The 19,102-nt window shown below is 41.0% G+C and overlaps 2 protein-coding genes across 8 annotated transcripts in view; one reads left to right on the top strand and one right to left on the bottom strand.

Moving 5' to 3' along the window:
• The window catches only part of ano6 (anoctamin 6), a 33,836-nt gene that overhangs the window by 2,990 nt on the left and 11,744 nt on the right, over window positions 1-19,102 (top strand). For 2 of the 4 annotated variants that reach the window (XM_086202183.1, XM_086202182.1), the window contains exons 2-4: window positions 2,687-2,884; window positions 16,784-16,854; window positions 17,279-17,407. In XM_086202183.1, the coding sequence (XP_086058309.1) occupies window positions 2,851-2,884; window positions 16,784-16,854; window positions 17,279-17,407 (234 nt within the window). In that variant the 5' untranslated portion in view covers window positions 2,687-2,850. Of the gene's footprint in view, window positions 1-2,686; window positions 2,885-12,630; window positions 12,940-16,783; window positions 16,855-17,278; window positions 17,408-19,102 lie in introns of those variants that run through there. The other 2 variants (XM_086202181.1, XM_086202184.1) reach the window with 2 other exon arrangements.
• On the bottom strand, window positions 3,002-12,108 carry ints13 (integrator complex subunit 13). Of its 4 annotated transcripts, none has more exons than XM_086202187.1 (18): window positions 11,907-12,108; window positions 10,661-10,911; window positions 10,368-10,442; window positions 9,973-10,175; window positions 9,770-9,850; window positions 9,532-9,622; window positions 8,805-8,933; window positions 8,428-8,451; window positions 6,586-6,670; window positions 6,328-6,420; window positions 5,893-5,982; window positions 5,612-5,790; window positions 5,366-5,530; window positions 5,103-5,257; window positions 4,783-5,013; window positions 4,464-4,594; window positions 3,570-3,705; window positions 3,002-3,256 (listed from the first exon to the last, which is right to left on the bottom strand). In XM_086202187.1, the coding sequence occupies exons 2-18, from the start codon at window positions 10,883-10,885 to the stop codon at window positions 3,220-3,222; spliced, it is 2,130 nt and encodes a 709-aa protein (XP_086058313.1). In that variant the 5' UTR covers window positions 10,886-10,911; window positions 11,907-12,108; the 3' UTR covers window positions 3,002-3,219. The 4 variants fall into 4 exon arrangements, with proteins under 4 accessions (XP_086058313.1, XP_086058311.1, XP_086058312.1 ...); XM_086202185.1 differs by having other exon boundaries at window positions 11,585-12,105; XM_086202186.1 differs by having other exon boundaries at window positions 11,589-12,105.

Below are 19,102 nucleotides of genomic sequence, written 5' to 3'. Positions count from 1 at the left end.
TTCTGATACCATGAGGCTGAGATTTCAATAATCAGAATCTTTTATGTTTGTGTCAAACATAAAAATAGAATGAAGTGTACGAAGTGCACTGAGCAGTTCTGCATTCTGATGTTTTGGTAAAATGAGACAACTGAGGCTGTGATTCAGGCAGTAAAAGGACCAACCAGTTCTAAACAGAATTGTCTTCAGAATGTACCTGTAACCTTTATTTATTTTTTTTTTTTACACTTAAAGGCACTCCGCAATTTAGATTGTTTTAATTGTAGATTATTACTTAAATGAGTTTGACAAGTCAAAAGTTGCTGTTTTTTTACTTTGCTGAAATGCAACTGCCCACATGTGCCCCTGACAGAAGGAAACCAATCACAGTCGTTGCTCTCGCAATGTAGACTGACGTAGAAGCAGAAATACTCTCGTCTCCAATTGAACTGTGGTTTTAAAACAAATCTGCCTGTATTGATTACTTTCTATAAAGAACCTGAGCTCTGTCCGGCTCTGTCTGTGTGCTGAATATCAGCGAAAAAAGACCCTGTGACACATTTCCTGGTGTCTTGGGCAGGGTCTTTGGTGTACAAGGACGCAGTCGTAAGTATAGAAAGTCAGGCAGCAACATCTGGACCAGCTCCCGGTGCAGCCCTGCTCACAGTCCCCGTTTACAGACTGTTCATTAATGGAAGGAAGAAAATTACACCCTTGCTGCGGATGTACCCACTAAGTGCAGGGGGGGGTCTTTCAGACACCCAAGAGAGTGTCAGAGAGAGCGGCGAAAGGACACACCCTTGGGGTGAGAAGAAACACGGAGTCTGAAGAATGACTCCGTGTCTTCTGAGTGGCAGTGGTCACCTGATACTTTTTTTTTTTTTTTTTTGCTCATATACTTCCTGTTAGCACATCATTTTTAGAGCTTGGCAATCCTCACAAAATGACTTATCATGATTCGACCAGTTTGGTCCAGTAACAGTTTATATAAAGTATCTATAACAGCCAGAAGGTTAAATGACTGTGTTGTCACTCAATTTAAGAAAAGGCTAAACAGGAAGTTGGAAGGCTCAGCCAACAGAATCCTCTTGCTCTGCTCTCTGGTGCAGCCCGTAGAACACGTGCACCCACCTGGGTTTCTTCCATACCTGGAAACGCTGTATCCAGTTCTCCAGTCACCACTAAAGCATTTGCTGGTTAACTAAGTTTCTCCTCATTTCCAGCAGAAATGAATGGGATTTATTGACGACATAGATAATGTAGAATGTTGACATTGAATGAATGACAATCTTTGTGTGCAGTAGGAATTCTTTGTCCTGCTCCGAGGGGGGGGTGACCATCTGGGCCAACCTTCAGCTGAACCCTGAAAGTCCTGATAGCAAGATGGCCGTCTACCTCCTCCAGCCCTTGTGCTTTGTCTGAAAGAAAAAAAATCCTTAATACAAAAGAAATGGTGAAGATGTGAGGGGGATATTTATGGGCCTGTTCCACAAGTAGAGCTTGATTTGGACAAGGTGGTGGAATGGGGGGTGGGGGGTGGGGGGTGGGGGGTGGGGGGTCCTTGTAAGGCTGCTGGGCTGCAACAAACTTTAATTGTATTGCTACATATTTCAAGCAAACTATTTTTTTTCACTGTACTGCAGTGAAAGCACACCAGAAGCTACATCTCTGCTTCTAGAATTATTTGTTTAACACTCCCCACTGGAAAAAAAATCCTTTCCTCACCCAGGAATGTTGTTCACACCATGTTACTTGGGGAAGTTTTGTCTGGCACCACTTTCTCAACATTGTCACCATTGTTCAGGCAGCACAGCAGTGACCCCCCCACCGTCCCTCACCACCGCTGACCGCAGACTCTTACAGTGTCACTTCAGCGCTGACACACGAGGCCGCCGACAGGGAATAGCTCACCACTCGTCTGACCCTCCGACCCCATCAGAGGGAAAACCCCCTCTGGACCGGATCTTATAGATGCTGCCGCACTGACTCAGAGAGCCAGTCCACGCTGAGCTCACAGCTCACGTCTGCTGCTCTTCAACCTATATGACCATATGGGATTGTTCTGGCTGCTTAGTCATTCAAGTCATATGTTTTATTGACTTGACCTTGTTTGAAAGGGAGCACGCAGCTGAATGGAGCTGCAAGGATGAATGAACATATGGGAGGATGCAGTAATGGGATTATGAGTGGCACAGATGACATGGTAACAAATGACCATATTAAAGTTGGATGTTGTGGTTGGGGGGACTCATGTCAAGAGCTAATTAACATACAATCATAAATCGAGTGAATGAAAACAAATCCTTTTAGAGGAACACTGCTGATTTTTGGGAAACACCTTGATTTGTTACATCCTCCAGAAACAGACGAGAAGATACCCTTCTCTCCCTTGTATGTGCTGAAACCTAGAGACCGACTCAGCACAAATATCACACAACTGTTAAATAAAATACTCAAGATGGAATGAGGGAGGAGATAATGGCACTGTGTGAGACTATGGGAACAGTTCTTCAAAGCAATTGCAGTTTTTATATGCCACCAGAACACGAGAATGTTCCATAAATTCTCTAGCCGCGTTGGTTTTATACTTGCATTTTTCGGTTGTGTGAGCTAAAAGGGTCATCGCAGTCAGAGACTCTGTATAAAAAGTGGCAAAGTGACTGCATCCAGAATGATTTCTGAATATAGATGGATTTATCTGTTGTAGGCTGCTTGAGTCTCCCACCCTACATGTTCCAGCACTGAGGCCTCAGTAAGCTTCCCCCTCTCCTCCTCATTTACCAAAAAGCCTGTCAAGACCCAGAGGAAGGTGGATTCTGATCCTGGAGATGAAGTTGATTGACAGTTAACTCCCGGTTGGCAGTGCACCAGATGTGGATTTTCCATCGAGGACAACCAGGGCCAAGTAAGTTGACCCTCAATCTTCTGACTTCTAACATTTTGGTGTCACCGAACTTAATGACTCAATAGAGCAAAACTTTCATACGCAATAGTTTTGTAGATAAAAAGGAAAGCATTCTCTATTGACAGCTTTTATTGCCTTACACAATCTGTGAGACACATATTTACAAAATAGTTTAAAAAAATTAGAAATTCCTCATTAGAGTTCATGGTCTATTTTATTGTGGTGTCCTTGTTTTGGCGATGTGAGCGACTCCCATATCTGAAGGGGAAAAAAGCAACACTGTGGTCCACAATCTCCTTTTTGGAAATCGTAAGAAAAATGTATCCATGGAAACATCATCTGGAGGCTTTGCTGTTTTCATGGACGTCCATCCTGTTGACAGAGATAACGTCAGATAGATACAGAGCTTAGATGTGATCATATTTGAACTAAAAATACAACTGGAATCAAACAATTCTTTGATGCACTTGTTGCTTACTAAGTGTGTCTGAGTGGCGTCTGGCTATGTTTACTCTAACCGACTAGGACGCATGATCGAGAGGGACGTATCGCAACCAGCTTGTCCTCTTCACACACACACGCCTCCGGCATGTTTTAGCCTTCAGATGCCCTTAAGTCCTACACACTACTCTGCTTCTACAGGGATAAAGTGAATTAATACTTCAAAAGAAAAAAACAAACACACCCATTTTCATCTTTGAGGTGCTGGTACAGTTCAAACTTGTTGTTGACTGAGCTCATTCTTCCAAGGAACTCCTGGTGCTTCCTTGAGTTGGCTGTAGTGATCCGATTGGTCCACATGGTGAGGAGGGAGACAGGACCTGCAATGACACACCGTGACATCAGCACACTTGTAATAGGGGCCTGATTGATGATAACATTTCCAAGTATTGGCAGAGGAGATGTTGGTGTGGCTTGAATATGTTTCAGTGGTTCTTAAGCTGGGAGTTGCCAAACAGTTGGATGAACAATAAAACTGGACTGGAAATGTTTTTTTTACACTCCAGCACTCATAAAAGTGACATCATTTGTCATGGCAAAGATTTTAATCAAGAGTGACAGTCGGCTTAAAAGACAAATAATGGAAAGAAATCCATTCTCATATTTCTGAGGTAACTGGTGAACTGTTAACATGTCATAAAACAGTGAGGTCTCAGTCTCACGGGCCTCAGTTGAACAGTTTACGTTCATAGTTTCTGCTCAGAATCACTTTGAAACTATAAAACTACACAAACAGGAAGACTACACGGCGATACTGTTGTATGCACATGTAAATAGACCTAGTTAGCTCATGTTCCATTGTTCTTTCTTTCTTTCCGTTATCGCTCTTAATTTCTTTCCATTATTGGCCAGAATTATGCAGGTTGTGGGCGGGAGCAGGTCAACTAAAAAAGGCTAAGTTTAAAAGAATGGATCCTTCAAAAGAAATGGAATCTGTCCCATGAAAACACAAGTTGCAAAGTGTGCATCTCACAGATCACTATGGTATTTAATTCAAAATGTGGCAGTTAAAATACCTTTTGTAAATGAGTCTCAATACTTTTAAGCCCCTGCAGAGGAGGAGGACAAATGCTGATACCTTTTGCTCTCTCTGGAGGCTGAACTTCCTCTATGGAGAGGCGGGGCTTCTTGTTGAGGGGCTCTGGAGAGTCCGGGGAATCCTTGATGACCTCCGACTCTTGATCTTCTTTATCTAGCAAACCCTTCACCCTTCAAGATAAAAACGTAGTACAAGAGAACTTAATAATACTTCATTCCAATCCCAATGAAATTTCTTCTGCATGTCACACTAAGGAAGAGCATGTTTTCTTTCTGTACAAACACATAAATGATGGCGTTCAAATGGGGAAATGAGTGATTAATACTTATTAATATTTTAAGAAACGAGTTGGCCTCACCTCTCTGAGTCTTTCCAGTTTTTCTCCTCTGTGTCCTTGCTACCATTTTTCTCAGTCCGGTCTTCCCTGTCCTCCCGCTTCCTTCCTCTTTTCTTCCTTTCCTCTTCCTCTGGAGGTTTGCTGCGGCAGGCAATGATGCAGTCCAGTACCCGCTGGTGTCTGTCAGTGGCTCCAGAGTGAGTTTTCACTAATGTTTCCAGCTCGTTCCACATTATACGATACTGTTCATCTCTGAAGAGAAAAATAGTGCAGAAATATTATTCAAGCTAATAAATGCTCATAATCAAAGACAGAAAAATAGGTGATATTTTAAAAAGTACCTCTTGGGACCTTTGCCTCTGGATCCCACAGTGGAGATAGGAAGAGGGTCGTTCTTTCTCTCCATGTCCACCAGGTTGTAAACTGTCTTCTGGCAGGTCAAAACGTCCTCCTCAGTCAGAGTCTCTTTCACAATCAGGTTAGCTAAAGGAACCACCTAGTGGCCAGAAACAGAAATACTACTCTGAAAAAGGACAATGATGAAGGCCCAAGGGTTTACAGTAGAGACTTCTGGTGAAGTGAAGCATCTCTGCATGCTGCTTACTGCTTGCATGTTGAAAATGGTGGTCTGGGAGATGATCATGGGCCAGTATCGCGTGTGGCGTTCCAGCTGAGCTTTGGCCCTCTCTGCTGGAAGCTTCCCGGAGGGATCGTGGGAAGTCTCTGATACAGGAGTCAGACGGTTTTCCCTCATAAATTCACCAAAGTCCTGAAGGAGATCAATTTTAAAAAGATTCAACGATAGCAAAAGTTTGTTTTACACAACACAGCCAGTGCGAGCATAACGTACAGTTATTCGGTAGTCTGTCACACGACCTCCGCAGCCCTCGCTGATGGAGGGCGGATCTTCCAGCGTGGAGCGGTTGCTATTGAGCACATGCAGGAAGATCTCGCCTCCGTGGCTACTGAGCATGTGGCTGATGACTTTTGACCCCGACTTCCTCGGCTGCTCCAGTAACACTGATCGACCTGGTAAAATAATAAGACCAAAACAATTAGTCTAAAAAAAACAAATACTTTTAGAGTGAATGTTCAAGAATTTCAAGAATGTAATAGAGAGGAGTAGCTCACCGTTGAGGAGGAAGTTTGTCAAACATGACGATGGACGACTGTTCACGTCCGTAGGGGAAATGCGATAGGCTCCTGTGCAGTAATGTAGCTCTGAAGTGGCAAATAGAAGAAATAAGGCATCTCAATTCACTTTTGTCAATTAAAGCAAAATATTGCTCATAATTACTTAGCGGCGCAGCAGGAATAAAAAAAAACAACAAAAAACTACTACTAATAATGCCCATTACAAAACCATTTAACAATAAACCTGCTAGGACTTTGCAACGTTTCACACGTTTTACTCAATTTCAAGTCTACTGTATAATTCACGACAAAAATCTGGATATTATGTCAGCATTTTAAATTTTATAAAATATATGTAGCAGGAAAGATGGGGAACTAGTTTCTCTAATCAGAAAATAAGAACTGCATCATCCTGCAGTCGACTGAACCCACCGATGCTGTTGGTTCGAGGAGTGCACCACTTAAGTGTCACTGTTTCTTTAAGTCCATTCTCTCGGGTGCTGGTGCCAGCCATATGCAAGTCTCCTGAAACATGGAGAGAACAACTCATCAGCTAATTACCTCAGAATATATTAAGCATGAATGAGAAGAGATAAATTAAAAACTGAGTTGAACAGCTCTATGTGTGGTATCTAGAGCACTTCCTTTCCTACGCCCTAAATTTTAAATTCTAAATCTTAAACTACCCACCACTTTTAAAGAACTCCAGGTGAGCGTCCCTGTGATGCAGAAGCTCAACATCATAATTGGCTGATGTGTTGGCGTGCTGCTCTTCCTGTTCGCCACGCAGAGACGAGAACAAACATTTATCAGTATGAAGTCAGATCTTGAAGCCGGCAATTACACACATACACACGGACACAGACACATACACTGCTGATTTCATGTTCCAATGAGTAAATGACAATGACATGTTCGCTCCCTACTTTTTCAAACATCATCAAATACAGCATTCGATATTTTGGCTTCAACACCAAAACAGTGTAGCTAACAGTATTCACAAGCCTTCAGTTGCTGTTTTTTTTTTCCTTTCTTTTTTTTTCACTTGGACAAATTTCAGTGCGATTGGTGGATTAAACATTGATGGTAAAGTTTCTAGTTATCAGGACGACACAATGGACTGGACTAAGACACTCAAGGGGAAGTGAGTGGGAACTGACGGGACAGGGGAACAAAGAATTGAGGTCAAGTCTGGGCAGCTTTTAAGGTGGACACACCTGACAGGACACGGACAGTGTTTACGAACTAAGAAGAGACAACACTGGTCACTGATGTTTGGACATACAAGCAGCTTATCCACAGGCTTTTTTACAACTGCGTGTTTATTATAGTGTAAACTAGTGCTGTACAATTTGGTGAAAATTGCAATTATGCTGTATTATATTAAAATATAATTGTATCATGCATTACTGCTAAAATTTGAAGCGTGCCTTGCTCAACTCAAAACACACCAACTTAACTTTAGCATGCAGGAATACGAAAAAACATCTGTGCAGTAAAAGAATCCCTACATCAAAATTACAAAGGTTTACCTTATTGGAGAATGTTAATTAACTTACATCACCGTGTTCAAGTAAACTAAATATAGAACATGGTTTTACTCAATTAAATTAGCAAAAAAAAATACCTGTTACAAAATTAATATATGAAACATTTGTGCTGTACTGTTCTAAATAATAACTGAGTTTTTTGTTTTGATATAATTACACATTTTCACAATTTGAGTTAATAAAAACAGTTAATTGCACAGTACTAGTTTATCATGCTAGTTTAAAAAAAAAACAAAAAAACACCACAACAGCAACAACAAAAACAGATCAATTCCTTTTCACTGGTCCCAAAACCATGCTTGGATGCTGTTGCGGCTTTAAAATTCACTATAAGAGTTTCGGAATCCTGGCGGTATTATTTTCCAATACTGTCTGCTCTTTTTTTCTATTCAACTTTAAAGCATAAAATGAAATCGGTTCACTACAACAGGAAAGTTAGTCAAAAAAGAATTATATCCAGGAAGCAAATAAATAATTGCCTAGTCCGTATCAGCCTTCAAGCAAATCAATTAAATATGAATAGACATGGAATCAGGAAAATATTAGCATATATAGCTTGTAGTCCACTGATGTGTCTATCACCTTGGCAACAAATTTCATCAAGACATCAAACAAGATGAGGAAGAAGGGAGGTTACTTCCCATTTATTATTCTGTAGTTCATAAATATTTAAATCTCATAGGATTTGAGGAGGCTGACAATTTGTTTTTTTAAACAAGCATTGTCTTATACCCTGAAGGAAGGTCAGGAAGGTATGAAAAACCAGGTACCACCCAAGCCTGCTGCAAACTGCATTCCCTGATTGTCCACATGTGACCAGAGTTGCCTGTCCTTTACTGCAACCTCAGCGTCAAATCTTTACACCAGTTCACTTCAAAAATAAATGAATGATGACAACAGAGTTGAAAATATAAACTCTACACACAATGGTGTTTATTCTGCCCCTTCCTCACTTGCATGTGTGTGTGATAAGAGTACTAACCTGTTCGCAAACATTTAATGTGGGCTAGCAAAACAGAAAATACAGCATGAAACCAGCAGCAGGTTCACAGTCATATCAACATGCAGGTGAGACAAACAAAAAGATAAGACTGTAAAGTTTCATGAGTTGTTAAAGGTGAGGAAGGGCTCACGCATGATGTTAAGCAAATAAAAAGAAAGTTCAAAAAGTTCTGAAACAAGAAGGAAACAAAACCAGAAAAATAAGCCATCAATGCTAGAGAGTGAATGGTGCGATGCATGCTGCACATGACAACATTTTAACTTGCAAAAGAAACATAAATAACAGTTCAGGTTTAGGTGAGTTAAGACTTTGGTGAGGTATGTGCAGATCCAGTTGGTGGGCAGGAAGCCCCTTACCTTCATGGGGATGTTTGTTATGGTGGTGGAAGCCAAGTCAAAGTGCTGCTGGACCAGTATGTTAAGTTTGGTGGCCAGGTGCCTCCCCGCACGAACACTGTGAACTTCACTGGTGAGCAGCGCCGAGATCTGAAACATGGAGAGGGGCATGAAGGGAGGAGCGGCATCACTTTATCCTGTCATGGCTACACTTACATGTCTTCAGTATTCCACTAATATTCCAGTTTTTGCCCTTACTTGGAAAAAATTGCAATATTCTTCAGAGCGTCTTTATATGGCTTAGGAAATATAATAATCCAGGTGCAAATTCAGGCTAACCATCCTTGTCAGAAAGATGGAGTTCTATGTTCAAAATTCTATAAGACTACTGACCCATTTTAGGTCATGAACATGCATGAAACCATATGTGGCAAGACTGCAAATTACTGTAAAACTCATGTCTCAATGTGCATATTCTGAATATGCTGTATACATGTCAAAAGAATTCTCTTCTATCAACTTATCACAAATGTTTTAAATAGAAAATACTAAATCAAAAAAAGCCACATTCTGAAAATCCAACCAGTATCTGCTGTTTATTTGACCCTCAAATGTGCAATACTGTACTTTTCTGATAAATTGTAGGACATTGTTGTGCACGTAAACTCAATTTATGAGTTCTTGTATCAACCCAAACAACATTGCTTTTGATTAAGTTCAGAAAGCTGAACTTCTCAGTTTCCCTCACCTCTTTCTTCGGCCGGTCAGACACCAGTGTGTCCTCCCCCTGCGGGTAGATGTGAACTAGAACAAGATCGCACTGCTGGATGGCCATTAGCCTGAAACATATAAGGTAAATCACTCACTTTGGACCCCAAATGCAAAACCAAACTTAATTTAACTGTTTATATGATGAGATTTATCAACCACATGTAAATCTACTCATAGTAGTACCATAGTCAGCTGCAAAATCATTTGAAACGGACCTGTCTGAGCTTGCTGCCAGCTTGTTTTGTTCTAAGATGGTTTCCTGGATGCAGTCTTCCAACATGCGCACATGAGTATCACTATATGTAGGACAAAAATATTAAATAATATGAATCAATATGTTTTTTCAATTATCACATAACATATCCAATAATCATCTGATTTTGGAACTTTCTGTCATAACAGTACAGACAGCACTGACCTTTTAGCGTTTGTTAGGCAGATGATACGACCCCTATTTGCGACTCTCTCCGCCGTGTCCATCAGAGCAATGCGCTTCTCTCGCTGCAACTCTGTGATCTTGCATAAAGACTCGACAGCGGAGACCAGACCGTGGAGAATACTGCAACACTCGGGGTCCTCCCGTGGGTTAGGTGGCCCAACAGCTGCCAGAGCAGACATGAGCTGTCAGAGAGAGAGAGAGAGAGAGAGAGAGAGACCACAAAATCATATTGCAAGACTCCTGCAGTTAAAAAAAAAAAAGGTAAAGATTCCAGAATGCTGAAGTTCTTCAAATTGAGCAAACTGGAGTTGCTGAGGACAGAAATCAATAAGTAAGCCAGAATTCAACTTGAAAATGACTGAGCAGTAAATTACCTCATGAGTGCTCTGGTCTTCCCGTTTCCAGCTATTCAAGATGTGGAACTCTGAATCACTTACAATGTAATTAACCTGCGAAGTGCACAAGAGGCAGAAAATGTTAATGGAGTTGCTGGCATCACTTGCACACTCCAACAAAAACTCTCCAAGTCTACACAATCCGTTATGTTACTACCTTTACTGACCTCACCTTACTACAGAGGCCAAATTTCACACTCACGTTAAGTAAAGATGGACAAAATGTTTGAAAATACATTTCAAGTTATAAACCAATAAAGAAACAAGCTAACCAGTTTGTCCACTGGATAAATGTCATAGAGGATCCGACAGTACTCCATGGAGCACTCCACAGCACAGGTCCAGAGGGACTTGGACACAGGGGCAAGAGGAATGACACCTTGAGCTCGACTCTTGGTCAGCACATCACACTCCACCTGCTGACGGCTAGACTCAGCCATGTAGGGACAGTGGTCCACTACAAAGACAGTCTTGTGAGACACTGAAAACATCTTCATTTTGAGAACCTGCAGGGAGTGCTGATCTGTAAAGATAATAGAAAAAAGACAGTAACATTAAACTCTTTCTCACAGCTATCACAAAGTCTTGATGTTTCTCTCCTGTGTCATATTCAGGGATGTAGCCACCTACCGTATACAAAAATATCTAGATCAATATGCCTAAGTTCATTTAGGTAGCGGAGTTGGTCATGATTTCACGGGGACTGTGAGTGAATCTTTAAATAAATCAGCAATTTATTAATGACTAAATCAAAGAGTAATAGTCAGTGATTTAGTATTTTTTTAATCAATATTTACCTATATTTTACAGGAGTATAAAATGGCCTGAAGGTTCTTAAATATGCAATATACAAAAACATCACTAACTGTGGGAGTCACTTAATTATTTGCACAAACTCCCCACAAAGATATCGAGCAAATAATAGCAAAATATAACCATAGCAACATTGATGTTCATTTAAAGTGCGTAGTATTGAAGGGTTATTTGTAACTTGATTGACAGCTGTCATTAAGTTCGACATATGCAAAGCATAAATGTTACACATTCATCTTTGAAACATCATCAGTATCTTTGTTCAATTTCCCATTAACTTTACAGCTGAAACAGCAGAACGCGTTCGATGGCAACATATTCCCAAGCTGCCAGGCTAAACATTTCTCAACTATTGTTTGATACAAAAAAAAAAAGATACTCACTCACTCGAGGAAAATGAGCAAGGGAAAGCTTCCCAGCCAAGAAGTGGTCGCAACTGATTAAAAAGTGACGTTAGGGTGGGTATTCTACAACAATTTAAACTATCTCTCTGGTTACCACAACCTGTTCAGTTTCAGGACATCGTAATCGCCAGCTCTGTGCCGTTAGCAAGCTAACTCCATACTACCTGCTAAAGGGACATGGCTGGCCAACGCGTTAGCTAACACAAGCCGGAATTTTTTGGGGGTTTGTTCTCGCCGTTAATCACCTGCGACACGAACATTTGCATATTTATATTTATAATATTAAATTTAATGTGTATACCTCCCACTTCCCGATGATAATTTTTCCAACTATGAAATGGCAATAGCTAGCACAAACAATAGCTTGTAAGTCGTTGAAAGCTAGCAGGTTTGTTATGGCGGATATATGGCCGATCGGGTTCCGTCACTAATGTCCTTCCCCAACTATGAAATTGGTTCCTCGCCGCATTAGGAATCGGAACACTCCTCAAATCTTTTCAAGTAGACACAAGTTCAGCATCGTAACGGAACTTTATCATATATTTTTATTATTCCACGTATGTCCACTAAATATTTCAACGAGACGAAGCCATTTAAACATTTCCGCTTGCTACGATAATCATTTTAAAAAAAAAAACTTTCCTGTTGGTAAAAAAAAAAAAGTTTGAATACGACAATAGAAAGCCGTCACAACCATCTTCTGAGTTACAGGTGAAACAAGAAAACGTTTTATTTATTTACCGATTTCACTTGATTTGCATAGAGAGGGCTATGTAAATTACGTAACGGTCAAGTAACTTATGAGGCTCCCGGTGGTCATGCTTACTGAATGGTAAACGTTTTGACAGAATCCAGGAGAAAAGTCGCCGCAGAAACTTTATGTGACATTTTGAAACACCAGTACAACGAAAAGTTGTGCTAAATTTTCACACATAATACGTGCGTAGCGAATATGTTCCACAGCTAACTGTAAATATGAAAGTGGGCGTATCCCGGGCCGTCAAATATGTCTGAACAATATGAGCAGCCTCCTCCTCCGCCTCTCCGCCTACGACCCCACCCGTTTCTCACATTTTCTCAAGTCTCAACCAGAGTTTACACGCTGGTCGTTGTTGTGAAATAAAAGAAGAATGTATTGGGGAGGAAAGGGCTGTTGTGCTGTAAAGCAGCTATAAGTAAACGTTGGAACATTTTCAAAGTTGATGTCGCTGGTGACGTGACCGGAGCCCAGATGAGGACGATGAGCGACAACGATATCCTGGAGATGGACTCCTTGTCGGGGTCGGAGGACTTGGAGGGAGATGTGGACATTGACATGATAAACGAGGACGTTGGTGAGGGAACACTGGCTGTCTTTCTTAAAACATTCAGTCTCAACAGGTTCATAGTGTGGGATTTTGAGGAGAGTCTGGATTGCCTCACTGTAGTTAGGCCGTACTCCTCTCCAGCGAGGTTACTTTTTACTCATTCATTCCTGACAGACTTTAGATTATGTTCAAATACTTTTTTTTAAACTTTTTGTTTTTAGGAAACTTTTAAAGTTCCTTACTGGCACAGAAACTGCACTTCTAAGTACATTGCGCTTTTTCTATTGTACTGTACATGTATTTGAATATTAGTTGAAGGTACAAACAAGGTACAATTTTCCAGATTCAACCACCTAATGTAGCAGTTAAAAGATTACACCTCAAACATTAAAATGCAAACTAAATGAGAAATGCAAGTGTGAATAAATAACTGTGACAAAAAAAAAACAATTGAGGGCTTTGATGCAACACTTTCTTTTGTTTTGTTCCAACTGTTTTGTCACTTGCGGGGGGGGGGGGGGGGGGGGGCATGGCACTCACATTTTTAAGGAGGCCCAAGCTCATACCACCATAACCAAAAGAGCCACGAACCTAGATAAAACGATAATAAAGAGAAAAAAAAGTATAAAAGAGAATATCCCGCAGTGTTGGCCCCCCGCGTTGGTTTTTGCTGGAACGGGTTCGAAGCACTTGTTTCTTTACATTGCTGGCATTCCTGTGCAGCTCCTCAGTAAATGAAGGACTGCCAAAGCGGAAACCCTCACTCGCCGTGTACAGCTGTCAGCTCTCACGCGTCTTATGGGACACACTTCTCTCTAAACACTCCTTTGTGTGAGTCTTGTTCATAATGACACAGTGTCTTGTGCTGCGTGCCAGCTTTTTGAGAGACAAATGGCCCCTTCGGAGGAACCTAAACAGTTGTTAGAAGTACCAAAGGATGATTATTTTTTTTTTTCTTTTCATTTCAAATCCAGGGCACTAAAGCTATATTTTTACTATTTCAAGATTACCCGCTTTTGAACAGAAGAAAAGTACAGTCATGAAATTTCAATCTGATTATCCTGAAGCAAGATTACAGTAGTAGTAGTTGTATGTTTTATCCTACCTATTTTGAATTGTTAAGTATTTGAGAAAGATTTTGCCTTACTTTCTTTGGTCAGTGCATGTATGACTCTGATACTAATAACAGACCAAATAATACACAAAAACAAAATCTATCCTGCTGGCCTGTGCGAGTTTAAAGAAAACTGAAAACACACTGTATACTTTAACAGGGTAAAAATGCTAATACGACTTTATTCTTATTCTTATGGAAGCGCGCTAACTCAGAATGGGTCTCTCTCACTCCACATCTATTTTTAGTTCTACTTACACGATAATCATGTTGACGTGTGATGCTGTCTTCATGGTTACCACCCCTGACTCAAAGGGCATTGTAGGTCAGCTGAGTGATATTCTGCTGTAAATGGCAGACATGAAGGATGTGCCAATAATCACCTGATGTCAGTTTACAATCCTGCAAGATCAAGCGAGCTGAACGCTCCTCAAATGATTGAGAGAATTTTCCGATGAGGAAGGACCCCTGTTTGCGCTTGGACATGAAGAGAGATTGCATATGCTCATGAAAATATGCATGCACATCTTAGAATGTACGCGTCTCTATTGAAAAAGGTTTCTATGTTTACTTTTTGTTGAGTAGATGTCCTCAAGAGAGGAAGTGAGCACTGGGTGGGTGTTTCTTTTCTACATGAAGGCTGTGGGCACAGATTCAACATGCTTTTCAAGAGAATCATACTTCCTGACTCACTGTTGGCTGTTTCTGATTGGTTTTGTTATGACTCAGTAGCTGCTGCACTTTTTTTTAATTAATTTTCAGAGATAAACCACGCAAAATTCAAAGCGTGTGAGACGCTTCTATCTTGTGTAGCTTGAATATACACAGTAAGGCTCTGTTTGTGTATCAGTGAATAAAAGGTGGGGAAAATATAAATAAGTGAGATAACTACAAGTCTGTACCAGTGAGAGGCTGTTGCATCACTGGCATATGTTGTGTTAAATCGGAGTTTCTTGTGTAACAAGCTTTTCCGAAGGAAAGTCTGAGCTGCCGAGCTGTGATTCTCCGGTTAGGTCTCCAGTGAGTCAGTTACCAAGGCTGGTGTTTTCAAAACAACATCTGTCTTCCCTCTAGTGTTCCGTTTAATACGGAAAGATCACAGGACTTCCCATCCTCGTCTGGCTTGTGCATTCATGTTCTGTACAACGAGAGTAGGTGAGCAGTGAGGGTTAACCGCTCTACACTAGGTGGTCAACTATTTTCCTGCTTTTCCAGGGAGGAAGGAGGAAATTTACGTCAACGGTAAACAAGCAACAACAACAGTGTGAGGTTCAGGGATGCTTTGTTACAAACAGGAGGGTGAACATGTGCTGACTTGGCTATTTTTAGGGAATCCCATTATAATCTGTTATAACGCAGCATTAATAATCTGTAAAAGTATATAGATGGGTTTGTTCTGTTTAAAGAAGTGAGGGTTGCTATAGTTTATTTCCACAGTCACATGCACCAGCATATTAGTGACGATAATAATACTGTTAATCTTTATTTGTAAAGCACTTTTCAAACAGAAATTGCTGTTCAACGTGCGTTACAACGTCAAAAACATCTGAAAAGAACAATAAGATTGTGTTAAAAGAGAATAAAACCAGTAAGCACATCATAAGATGGAAAATAAAGTAAAATGACAAAAAAAAAAACAGTAAGAATGAAATATATAATATGAATAAAGTTACAATGTTCCTTTAGAATGGCGGCATGGCTCAGGGGTAGGGTGGCCGTCCAGCAACCGAAGGGTCACTGGTTTGATCCTCGACCCCGGTGACCATGTCGAAGTGTCCTTGAGCGAGATACTGAACCCATAATTGCTCCTGATGAGTAGGTTGGCGCCTTGCATGGCAGCCTCCACCATCAGTGTGTGAGTGTGTGTGTGAATGGGTGAATGAGATGACACTGTAAAGCGCTTTGAGTGCCGCTAAGGTAGAAAAGCGCTGAATAAAATTGAGTCCATTTACCATTTTAGAATAAATGCAGCACAGAGATGCAAGGTAAAGGCTAAAGAAAAGAAGGAATTTTTTAGCTTTCTTTTTAAAAACATCCAGTGACCTCGCTTTCCTTGCATCCGCTGGTATTGTGTTCACCAGTTTTGGGGCGTAATGTTCCCCTGGCTGACAATTGCAGTGTTCTTGAGGGCATGTAGCTAACGAAAGAGTTAGCAATGAAGCTAAAAAAAAAAAAAAAAAAATTAGCAGCGTCGCTAACTAACGAGTTAGCATTGTAGCTAACTAAAGTGTTAGCGAGGTAGCTAACTCATGAGTTAGCGATGTGGCTTGGCCCTTGCTCATGAAGGGCTTTGCATGTGACGAGGAGGACGTCAAAATCTAGTCTAAATGTTACAGAAAGCTACTGAGGAGCAGCTACAACTGGACAAATGTGTTCTCGCCTCTTGGCTCTAGTTGAATTTAGTTGTGCGGTTTAGTTGTGGACTCTTTAGTTTCTATGACTGACTGTTTTTAATTTTGTATTTCCTGATGGTGTTTCTTGTGTTTCCTTGACAAATAATTGAAATGTATGTCAGTAAAACTAAAATAAAGTATTGATTGGATGTGTTTTTGATATTCGTGTGCGACAGCTCATTTCAAAGAGAAAAAAAATCAACACGATTAAACAAAAACAACAAATAGTTGCGTGTACTTAGAAATTCCACAAATAAAATCATTGTTCAGTTCGCAGCTGTACAATTTCATGTTCCTAAGTGTTAAAAATAGAAGATTCTTTGTCCATGTCCTCATTTTTACGTGTTATTTTTTTTTCCTTCAGTTTACCCCGAGGAGTTTCTACCAACATATCACAGTATTAAAGAAGGATCAACAGTCGCCAAAGCGCATTTGGTGAGTCAACACTGTTAGTTTTGTGTTCTTTTTTCTTATATCATCGATCACATGGGTGTAGCTGAGGCCATTGTTCCAAACAAGCATTGGAGCTTCTGTTGCTTGTGTCTTACACGTCAAATGTATATACATTTAAATAAATATAAAACCAGGAGCCTTTTAATATTGTGAAATGAGAGTTACTGGAGAGAGAGGGAAAGAGAGAGAGAGAGCGCACGCAGGGCGGGTCAGATGTTTGTTGACTCTTCCCTCTTTACCTGCATGGGCCAGAGATCATAATACGTGGCTCAACGTCCGTATGTAACAGACGCACAAGCCTCTCTCTCTTCTCACCGTACCGTACATAATGTATGTCAATATGGAGGAGGAGGAGTATGAGTTTCAGGCCGTGGACTTACCGGACGAACCGTGTTTTTGTCCTCAGGCAGAGTTCAATGACAAACCGGACTCTTTATTCTTCAACGATGGTGTGCGGCGGATCGATTGCATCCTGGTCTATGAGGACGAGGACAAGCAGAACTTTGAGAAGAGGCACACATTCCAGCGCCGCAAGGTACTTTCCACTTTTTTTTTAATACGTAGGATTGCTTTCGGAAGTCTTGCAACAGCGTTTCATATTAAATCTTTTATTTTCACAACTGAAGCACTTTTGCGCTTCCTATGGACTTCTCCTTAATTAAGTCTAAATTCTTGCTTGTGTTGTACGTCACTTTGGACAAAAGCGTCTGCTAAATGAAATTGTAGAATAGTAGAATTTTCACACTGAATACACAGTTTTATATGTATGGTGTTAAGGTTGGGGGTTTTTTTTGGGGGGGGGGGTGGACTTTACTCATGAAACATACTACAAAGCCTAGAACTGAAGACACTGACATTACACGATCAGTATCCCAGATACCCTGACCCTCTTCCAGGGTCTAGAGCACAATATCGGAACGATGATGATGATTAAAGGAACATTCCAACAGTTTGTGAAACACACGTGTTTGCTGTCCTCGCCGGAGCCAGACAAGAATACCGATACCCCTCTTTACTCTATGTGTGCACTCAGGAGTTGTGACCTACAGAGATGGGCTGGCCACTTGTTATCTTAGCACAACGAGTGTGAAGTGTTTGACACCTTCATTACTTTTGAACTCGGTATGTGTGGTGACTATAGTAAGAATAGAATTATAGGAATAAGATTGCTTAGAGTTATGACAGTGACAGTGAAGAGGCAAGGAAAGCTTGACAACTACAGACAGTGAAACATTCTACGCACCATGTTTACACACATGGGTGTGTGTGTGTATATGTGTATAACTGCGTGAGTGTATTTGAGTTTGAGTGTGTGTGTGTGCGCGCACGTGTGTTTGTGTGGACAAATTTAGTTGAGGAATTCTGTGACAGAGTCTTCAGTTACATCACTTAATACACAGAGTCCAGGTTTCCTCCATGGACGTTGATAAATTCCTCTACTCTTACTCTTGTACTTCATTCAGCAGTGACACAGAACCCTTCAATCACATGAACATTCGAATTGACTTGAACAGTTGGAATATTGGAATGTTTAAGCACACATACACCCAGGGAGAGAGAGAGTCTCTGTCTTATCATGATCAGACAATGCTTCTTTAATTTAATAGTCCTGGGTTTTCCCGCCAGACGAATGTTTTATGGCATTCTACGGGGGTAGAAGTTACAGAGAGGTGAGAACCCCCTTTGGCTAACCCTCCTGACTGGAATTACGAGTTCCTGGGTCAGGGTGAACAGGAGACAATGACTGGTAGACTGGTAACGGGGCAGCAAAAGTTCTTGGTTGATGTAAGTGCTGAATTATCGTCAAAAAAGTCAAAAGGGGATTGTTCTGCTCCTCTTTCAGAACCAAGTCATGGGGGGGGGGGGGTGTATCACTCCAGACATCCTGAGAAATATGATGAAGGAAAAAGGGGGGCTAGTACACCACGTGTGCTATTTTCTTCTCTGGCTCCGGGGAGGATGCCAAATGAGCCAATTTCCCCCCCCCAAAAAATGCGGTGTTCCTCAAAATTGGCGGGTAACAGAAATGAAATACTATTAAAATCCCAAGAGTGCAAATGGGATTGAAAACTGGTTCAGATGCGGTTTGCCAAACATAATAAATGAAGCGTTGTGCTGCTGTGCTGCTACAGAGATACACCGCCCCGCAAATCATCCTCACTAGATGAAAGGGAAAACGCTTGTTTGCCGGGTTGTTTTTGGGGGAGGGGTATTTTTTTTGCAAAATGAA

The sequence above is a fragment of the Aulostomus chinensis genome, chromosome 4 (genome assembly GCF_037954235.1).
Source record: "Aulostomus chinensis isolate RoL2024-O1b breed Wild chromosome 4, RoL_Achi_v1.0, whole genome shotgun sequence".
Lineage (NCBI taxonomy): Eukaryota > Metazoa > Chordata > Actinopteri > Syngnathiformes > Aulostomidae > Aulostomus > Aulostomus chinensis.
The sequence above is the reverse complement of the archived record's forward strand: the minus strand, read 5'-3'. Positions and strand labels throughout refer to the sequence as shown.